The sequence below is a fragment of the Phodopus roborovskii genome, unplaced genomic scaffold (genome assembly GCF_943737965.1).
Source record: "Phodopus roborovskii unplaced genomic scaffold, PHOROB, whole genome shotgun sequence".
NCBI classification, from domain to species: Eukaryota; Metazoa; Chordata; class Mammalia; order Rodentia; family Cricetidae; genus Phodopus; species Phodopus roborovskii.
In genome coordinates this window covers 25648169-25658255 of record NW_026126470.1, presented here as the reverse complement: position 1 = coordinate 25658255, position 10087 = coordinate 25648169, and the positions used below count along the sequence as shown (strand labels likewise).

Here is a 10087-nt window from a genome sequence, read left to right as displayed (position 1 = left end):
TAAATAGTCATGAAATTGGGCATTTTGGAGAACCTTCATGGTTGTCCATAACTGATGTAGTGGTTTTCATTTCCTCTGTATTTATTTTAGTGTTGCCATGCCCGGATACCTAGCAGCCCAATGTATGGGAAAGATCCACACAGACTCCCCATTTCATAGAGTTGGAAATCCAGCATGGAAGGGAAGCACAGCAAAGCCGGTCTACCATTGGTATTGGGAGTACGAGATGGTGGGATCTTACATTGTAGAAGACAAGGAAATACAGACAGCAGGTCCGACATTATTGCTGACCTATTAACTTCAAAGGCATAACTCTGACGTAGGCCCCACATAAAGTTTACACAGCCTCCTAAAATAGATTATCACCTGTTAAACTGCCTCTTAAGACATGAACCCATGGGAGACATTCAGATTCAATTCAAAACATTCATTGCTATTGTCTCTGCACAAGGGAACCCATAGTCATAAAGTCAAATTCATTTTGCCTTCTGCCTTCCTAATAGAACTTAGACCAGTCGCCATAGACAGGCGAGCCAACCACTTATGGAAATCAATTTGTTTTCTGCATCTGGGATTTAATTAATAAAAATATATGCTTTCAAGTGGTATCATTTTGCTTAATATGCTTAAATAAGAAAACTATCTGAGGCAATAAGACATCTATCTAATGCACAACTCAATAGAACTTCAAAACCTATATTCCTGTGCATGCTGTTCGTTTAATGTTAATCAATTAATGTTTCACAACCACAACAGCAAGCATTCGGGAAACAACTCACAAAAGCAGGTATAGCTGGTTATCAAATCCATATGTTCATCCACTCAAAATTTTAGTATTTCTAAATTTGGGAAGAAGTTCAACAGCATAAATTTCATTTGTAATGCACACTTTATTTTTGAGTTAATAGATTAATTACAGTCTTCTCAAAGGTCACCCATCAGCCAGTATCTGGGGTCAGAGAGTAAGTGAGGAATTGGCAATCAGGAAATGAGAGGAGAATTCTTCCTGGTCAAAGGAAAATAACAACGGCCACGAATCCAGGACAGTGGGTGACAGTGGTCAGCAAGAATGGAAATTAGAAAGAAGATCAGTAGAATCCAGATCCAGTGCCACAGCTTGGTCTGTAGCAAGAAGACTGGCAGGTTCTGTAGGGGACATAGGATGGGTGGCAGAATCCAGATCCATAGCCCAGGGAAGAGAAGCCATGGGGTCTAAAGCCACTGGATCCACAGCTCAGTGAGTAAGAGCTCCTTGACCCATAGCCCAGGGAGTGACAGCTGCCGGACCCGAAGCCCTGAGAGCCAGCATATGTGGTCCTGCAGGGACTGCAGAGGCTGGAGACCCTGGAGCTGTAGCTGGGCCGCTGACAGGAGCTTTGCACCACGTGGGAAGTCTGGCATCTGATGGGCTGGAAGCAGTTCTGATGGCAGCCGCTGCGGAGAGAGGAGCCCACATGGCAGGTTCTGGGAGAGCAGAAGTTAGTGCTGTAGATCAGGTGGCGGGGGTAGGAAGAGCCACAGGAGGAGTGGGGGTAGTTCAGGTGATCTCCACAGGAACGGGAGGAGAAGTTTCCAGAACTGCAGCTGTAGGACATGCTGATGGCAGAGGTGAGTTGAGCTGAGTGTAACCGAAGATTCTGAATTTGTAAATCACTCCTTTTCTGGGACCTTTATATACTCCCAGTGGTGGGTGTGGCTTCCTACAAGGGCATTGTTTCTGCATTTGGACACCCTCATCTGCATGTCTGGACCTCAGTAGTTTTCTTTGTAATTGCAGTTAACAAACTCCTTTTATCTCACATTTAAGGGAGAACTCTTTTTTTTTTTTATATGTCTGAGTCAATGAACTGCATTTATGTTGCAGATGCTATGACTGTATTTAATTAGTGCCTCTGCTATTATGGCCAGGAATTCCCCTTTATTTTCTCTGTCTATGACTTGTGTGTGTGTTCACGTTTGGGGAGGGGAACTATTCTCAGGGATGACAAAGTCGTTATTCTCAATTGGTCATGGGATAAGAGGCAGGACAGGACTCTGCACTGTCAAGAAGCCATTTCATAAGTGGCTTCCATATCAATTCATTGGTTCTCACTCTGCAGTATAATGTTCAGTTTCTTATACACTATTATCAGTGGCTATTATATTCAGTCTGTAGGAGCTCTATAAAAGCAAGCCAAAGGAATTCAGACAGCGTACAAAATCATGCTAATCCTATGAAAATGCGTAGAATAAAGAGGATTATTTAGAATAATACAGTCAAAACAATATGGGTCCATTATGGGGCCCTGTAGAGCCACACATCAGAAGTGACATACATAAGCTGTACAAGGGTCATTGGTGCCGGCAGGGATGGTACTGCCCATTGATTTTCGATTTGACCTTTTGATGGTTACCGTCCTCAAATTTTTCTACAGTTTGCCCACCCAACCCGTATCATTAAACATCATTTCAAATTGACGGATGTTTTCTGAGCTTATCCACGCTCACTCTACCCATCTCTGTACTGTTTCACTGTCCTTACCAGAGGCTGATCCAGATTTAGAGATTATTAAAGAGGATACTTTTATGAATCATAAGTATCAGGACAATATATCATAAATAAGAATGCATCTAAGTATGGATGTTAATTTAAAATGAAAAAAAAAAAAACAATAGTTAAATAACCCTAAACTTACAAAGTTAAAAATAACAACAAACGCCACAAAAATCAAGATGATGCCTCCATCGTCACGTATGCATCTAGGTATTTCTTACCCAGGTGAATGGTCACCTACTTTCCTGCAGGAAGAATGGAAATAATATTCTTCCTTTGTAAACCGTGTAAAGGAAAATACTGAAAGTATGGGAGATGACAGAAACAGCTCTTTTCAACATCACTATTTGTTGTTGGAATGTCTCAGCTTTCCGATTCCTAGAACTTGTTCACAGTGGGTGCTTCAAGGCTCCCTAGGACCATGTTCCTCGCAGTCAGATGTCCCTCTTTGGGTCACTCGCAGGCCTGCAAGCTGGGGCTGTTATTTATGTGATAATCAGTGGCAAATGGCTGTGAGCACTGGAGTGTAGGCACTGGGAAAGTTGCTGATACAAAAATGAAATGACTCTTCTCAGACCCAGACAAAATTACAAGTGGGGAAGGGCTCACTCCAGCCTCTCTGAGGTAAGCACTGCTTCAAAGCCTTTTAAGCAGCCACAGCATATATGGGTTATTACTTCTCCACACACTACAGGATTTGCATGCATCATAACTGTACATATGCAATGAATTTGTTTTGTTCTTCCATTTTGGATCACACAACAATTCAGCAAAGATGTTTTAGACAAAAAACAAAACAAAACAAAACAAACAAACAAACAAACAAAAAACTAGCTCTGCACAGCCCTTCACCAATGAGCAGTAGCTTACACAATTCTCTCTTATTTTGTTTTTCACTTAAAAATATGTTCTGGCCAGTACACATTTGTGTATGCCTGTAGATAACTATTGCTGTTCCCAGGTAAGCTTCATTATTCTCTGGAAGAAACTCACTATAGGGTGACTAGACCTCCTGGAAGGTTGCAGAACTCCTTCATAGTTTTAATACTTAACAGATAAAATTTCCCTGAAGTTCATTAGTTTGATGTTATGGGAAGATGGGTTCAGTATTAGTCGTTCAAGCAGCCCTCTGGACCTGCTCATGGACTGGACACTGCCACCCATGACTCTCCTACTACAAAGCTGTGGCTTCTACTTCATCTCCCTAGAGCATGGGAAAGGCCAGAGAAGACAAAGCCTTGTGATCTGAGAGACAAGGAACTCAACAGGAACTTTTCTGTATTTTCTCAAAGTTTATCTTATAATCTTCTAAATGTTTAAATGTCTTTCTCCAGGCTTCAGGTAACTGGGGTAAAAGTCTTGGTTAGTTTTTATTACTAGATTTTGTTTTCAAATCAATACTTTCTAAAATCTGTCTGAAAACAAACATCCTGTCACAACTAGGATTAAGTTTCCATCACTGGAGGCAAGCTCAGTGTTGGCCAAATTAATGAAGCTTATTCAAGCCAGCACCTTTGCCCATCATGACACACCATTGTGACTACCTTCTCAGGCACGCACTAGCCTCCTCTTTATTCTTACATACACCCTGCCCTCCTCCCTTCAGCATGATGGGATTTTAAGAGCACAATCAAATCCTGTATCAAATCCAGCCGCATAGTGTGTTTCTTTTACATGTAGTCCCCATGGGCTTTTGATCAAACTCCAAATTATATGCCAATACCTGAAGGTTAAAAAGATCACCTGAGATGTGGACTTCTGGCCTCTTTTAAAGCATGCTAACCAGCTGCTGTCACTCTTGGTTGTCTGGAGCTCAGCACAAGCAGGCGGGTGTGTGCATCATTACTCCTAGCCACTCCAAGCACCCCTCATTCTTCTCAGACCAGGACCACACCCCATGCACTGTTAGTCACTGTATTTATTCATCAGCATCCCTATGGTTAGTAAGAGAATGAGTGACAGAATGAGGAGCTTCTGTTTAACAGCAAGAACATAAAAAAGAAATTCCAGAGGGGGGGGGAAATCACAAATACTTCTTTCTTCATCTTCCATGCTTAAACAAAAATGCCTGTATTGCCGGATTAGGAAACACTAACCTTAAAACCAATATCGGCCCATCCATCCACATTACTTATGCTTACAAACTGCTTCTTAGACAATTCAGTGATTCGAAGTTAGATCCTCTGGCTTAAAATTATTTATAAGCCGGTAGAATCTGAGTCAGAAAAGTTTGGGTCAATAGTGGCATTGCTATGGAGTAGCAGAATCAGCAAGGGGTCATTAAGGTTATAAAATAAACTGAAAGATAAGTAAATAAATAATAAACACAGAACTTCATCTGCTGTACTTGTGACTCTGATATTTTACAGTGGTTGGAAAAATACTCCCATCATTCCCTTCTGTCACAGGCTCAGCATCTAGCCTGTAGCCCCCATGAAGGAACCCTGACAATGCAGAAATAGCACTCCATGCCTGACTCCCCACCCACACCTGCTCAAGGTTGGGCTAGACAATAAAGCACAAGTAGGAATTTGAAAACATGTATCTAACTTCTGTTTGTACATTGTGATTCTATTATAAAGGGCAGTTCCCTGTATCCCCATGGTATGCCCTCTGTGGAGGTCTAGCAGTTATTAGCAATCTTCGTGTTCTGGGAATGTGGAAGATGGATGTAGTGGTATTAATATCCATTCTGAGAAATGCAGTATCTCAGAGCTTAAACAGTGGTCGTGTGTCAGTACCCAATGACACTGTGCAGAGGGCCCCGATGACAAGTAATGACTCCTTTAGCCATAAATACCAGAGAGAAGAATAGCGATTTTGTCACATTGTGACAGCTGAAAATGGGAGGCAGAATACAAAGAACTTTTGGGTTTAAAGTCAGATGGAGAGTATTCTGAGTACAGGACTGATACACAAACAAATCCTGGTGTACAGTAGGTAGGGCTTTCCGAGGAGTCAGGACCACAGAACTACAAAGGCAGACTTATAGGTGACTCCAGAGAATAAAACATGATGATTATGTCAATATCAAGTTCTTTGCATGTCTTCATTCTTGTTGGCTGTTTCTAGTCAATGTTTGTAATTTCTGTTCAGAAGTAAGATGCTTCAGCAGGGATGCTGGATAATCTTGAGCTGTATTCTACTTAGTCCTAGAAGAAACAATGAAACATTGCTTGTCTGAGGGCTTTGCCTGCCCTGGCACTCTGGGGATCTGAACTTTTCCTGACAATGGGTTGCCACCATCTGCTCCTCTTTTAAAGTCTTTGCAAGGAACTGTGGGAAAATGTGTGAGCACAGAGAGCAAGTCCATGTTTACTCTGCCTATATTTATCACAGTAAGATAGGTGACCTTAAAGTGAGTGGTAGAGGGGGAAAGGAGAGGGAAAGGGACAGGAGAAGAAAAGGGAGGAGGAAGATGAGAAAGGGAAGGACGAGGGAGATAACAGGGAGGATGGGGAAAGGCAGGGAATAAGGAGGGAGAAGGGGAGAGGATGGGAGGGAGGAAGGGAAAAGACGAGAGAGAATCTCGTACAGAACAAGAGGAGAGTGAGGGCTCTTCTAGGTGCGTCTGGATTTGCAGAGGGTTGGAATCAAAGACCTTGGTAGAATGCTTCCCATTTATTTCTTCTCCACCTTTACCTTGAAACTGCTGAGTAAGCTCAGGTCCTAGACAGGAATAGCTTCAGAAGGAAAGAGAGCTCCATTTCCCCTACACTGGGGATAGTTCTTCCTGCTCCACTGGCAATTTTGTGGCAGATGGGAGAACAGAGGGAGAGAAGCTTCCGGGGTGATGACATCAGTGTATGTTGAAGACAGAAGACCAGGGAAAACTCCAACAGCCAGAACATTCCTCTCATGAAATTTAATTATCAACGACTTAGTTTTATTTTTAGTTATCTTCAATCATTTTCATATAAAAATATGTATAGTGAGCAGGGTGTTGGTGGCACACTCCTTTAATCCCAGCACTCGGGAGGCAGAAACAGGCGGATCTCTGTGAGTTCAAGGCCAGCCTGGTCTACAGAGCTAGTTCCAGGACAAGTTCCAAAACAATAAAGAGAAACCCTGTCTCAAAAACCAATACACACACACACACACACACACACACACACACACACACACACACACACACTGTGAAGGGTTTAATAAAGACATTTTATTCAGATATGTCATACATTTTAAATTTAATTGACACACAACATTTGCACATATCTACAGGGATGCGGTGTGGTTTTTCTACACATGTATATAACAATGTTCAAGTCAGGGCTATTAGCATAACAACCTCTTTAAACAAGTATCACCTTGCTTCACTAAGTATGTTTTGAATTCTTGTTTAGCTCTTCTGAAATACGAAGTCAATTTTTGGTAATAGAGTTGTTCTACTCTGATTTTGTGCTGCGTGCAACATGCAGGTCCTATACCCCTCTCTCCTCCTCTTCCATCTTCTTTAAACTGGAAATCTACCCCATGAGTTAAAGTTCTCATTTTAATTTTCTCTATGATTAGCAACATGACCTCGTGATCTCAGCAGGCTGTGTAATTGACAATGGCCCTGGTGGACTTCTGGTTGCAATTGTGTATTACTGGCCCCATGGGCCTGAATTAGTTTATTCTTGACCATGCTCCAGGAACCTCAATTTTTCATTTCATCTTCACCCTCTGCAATGTTAAGGACCTCGTAGGAAAGAACAGTGTCTTCCTCGTTTCCAGGGTCTCCGCAGACTTTCACTACATGTATTACAATGATGAACGCAGACACTCTCCATATTAACATCATGATTTTCCACAGATAATAATTGGAAATACATGTTGTTACTCTGAGAACTGTGAGGTTTTGTTGCCTGGTTCCCAGAAAATCAACATTAATAACCAAGCATCTTGTTGCTCTAAATGGCAGGAATGGCAGGTACATCTCAGAGTAGAATGTGGATTGCATGATTATTAATCATGAAAACAGCCACTGTCACAAACTACATGAGAAATGAGTGGTTTGTGTCTCTTAACTAAATGAATAAAATGCACTCAGTCAAATCTTCAAATGGGAAAATCAATTCTAGATCAATGGTATGAGTAACGAAGCATCAAAGGCCTCCAGGGATCCTACCGGGATCCCTCACAACACATTCAGTGATAAACATTTATCATTAAGTTAAAGGGAAATTAACACTGGTAAACAGTATCTCAGCAATGTTCTAAAGCAGCTCTTTTCTTAATTTTAAATATCCCTTTGTTACCGCTACAAAACAAATCATGTCTTATCAAATTTTAAGTTCTTTATGCTCAAATATTTTCCCGGTATCTCAGACCACATCATTACTCATTTAGAAAAGTGATTCATTAGATTAAATGTTGGTCAGTAGAAGGATTGTTATACAACATAACATCTCTAAAATACATCTCTAAAAGTGAAATACTTTCACAGAGAGTTAGACATGCATACAAAGAAGTCTGGGGGAAGGAATAAAGAGATGGACAGCAAAAGCCAAGTCCAATGGTGCAGAGAAGAAACCACCCACAAATCCTTGAGAAAAGAGAACTGTAGACATCTTGATCTCAGACCCACAGGCTTTTAAATTGAGATAATCAATTGTCTAATTCATGTAATCTTTTATAACAGTACTAGCAACCCATTGCACATCCTAGCTTTCAAAGATGATTTCTCATCCAAAACTGTGTGGGCCCTGTGATCTCCATCATATGATGTCTACCAGGTCTCTGCTGGTCCCCAAAACAGCTGCCAGCAGCAAGCTTTTGTTCATAATCCATCCTGAATGACCTGATCCTTCATTGAGAGGTCTCTCTTTATGTACGGGCATGGAGACCTGTCTCCCCATGGGTTGTCTGTTGCCTCCAAATACTACTTTGGTTGAGGTCAATTGCCATAAACTTTTACAATTCTTTAATTGTATGATTATATTTTTTTTCACCCCCAGCTTCTCCCAGTCAATTTATGATCACAGATCTGCATGCCAGCATGACATTTCTAGGTCCTCCCTTCTGTTTCCCTAACTTTATTTCTAAGTGGTGTTATAGACCTGCCATCCTAGGAGTCGAGGAGTTGTCTGTCAACTTCCAAGAAGTGAGTCTTTCACAGGCTACTTTCCAGCCCTAACCCCAGCTTTTCAGTCCATCAGTAATCAGTGCCACAACTGGAATCCGAAAAGCGATCCATTCCAAAGATCCTACTCCGCCCCCTTTCCACCCCGTTCTTTTCTTCCCTATCTCCTCTCTGGTTCCCTTTTCCTAGAGCATGCTCTATAATAACACCTTCTGTGCTTTTTTTTCTTTCATGTAAACCACAAGAAATAGAACAATGTTCCTTTATTTTAAATTAAGCTAATTAACACAGAAATCAGCCCCCAGTGTTTCTGTGTGCTCTGTGTAGCTTTAGCCGGTTTCCTTTGGCATGAAGACCATCGGTCCCATCACCTAGCAAGAACACCATTCACCTGCAAAGTGCGCACCATTCAAATGAGGTGCAGCTGAGTCTGCAATAACAGCTGTCACCAGGTCTTTAATTAACTCTCCCTTTCTCCTGCCTTTTTCTTTCTTCTTGGTCTCTATCCAAACTTGAAGTCCCAAGGAAGATACTTTGTAAAGAGCCCTACAATGATTAGTTGTTTCTTCCCATCCCTTGTAAGATAAAGCAAAGGTTACAACAAAAGACTATGCTGACAAAAGATCTTTCCCTCCACTAACTGTTCCACTTGAGACCTAAGTGTTATCTCAGACAACCAGACTCCACATTTCACTGAAAAAAGTCATGCATGCTCAATCATTCCTATTTATATTCATGTTTCTCAGGAGAATTGGATGGTAAAGTACGTTTCAAGTGACTGGTAGACATTTGTAACGTGTATGTGCTATGTTACTCTCTTTCCCTTCTGCCTACCGTATCTCTGCTACCTCGTTGCCTTCATTTGGGACAAGCTCCTTTGCCCAGGTGGCCCATTCGGATTGGCATTTCGCGGCATAGCGCTACTTCCCCTCTGAGCTTAGTTTTGTTAGTATCTGGCTGTTGCGGTTTTGTGATTTGATATAATACCTATCTTCCTATAGCATCAAAGTGGAGATTAAAGGAGGTGATTTTCAGAGGAAATCTCAGGAAATTGCTAGACCGCTTTTGTTGATATTAAAGTTTAAGTCTAGGCTAGTAGCATGGAGCAGATACGAGGCATTTTTCTAGTCTGGGTTCATCATACTTAGACAACAGAGAAATTGAAATGTATTGTCAATAATGAATAATAAGAGCCAAAAATATACCTGAAGGCTCAGATAAAGCTGTAATGGAACATAGTTTCTGTTTCATTTCTCTCCTTTTAAGGATATAAAATGATTGTGTAATTTCTGAGAGTTAAATAGAATAATTTATGCACTGAGATGTTTAGCACAATGCTTGATCTTCGGGAACTTTGTTAAATATTACCCATTATTACTGTTATTTTATTAAGATAGAAAATTGTGATTATTTTGCTCTAAAATTAAGCATCAGCCCATCAAATCTATTTCATTTAAGTTTTCAGAGAATGAAGAGAACTAAAAGGATTT

At 41.1% G+C, this 10087-nt stretch overlaps 1 protein-coding gene across 1 annotated transcript; it reads right to left on the bottom strand.

Moving 5' to 3' along the window:
• Nucleotides 1-866: 866 nt before the first annotated feature.
• Nucleotides 867-1654, bottom strand: LOC127227481 (keratin-associated protein 13-1). Its single transcript, XM_051191827.1, has one exon. The coding sequence runs from the start codon at nucleotides 1593-1595 to the stop codon at nucleotides 1089-1091; it is 507 nt and encodes a 168-aa protein (XP_051047784.1). The 5' UTR covers nucleotides 1596-1654; the 3' UTR covers nucleotides 867-1088.
• Nucleotides 1655-10087: the final 8433 nt, after the last annotated feature.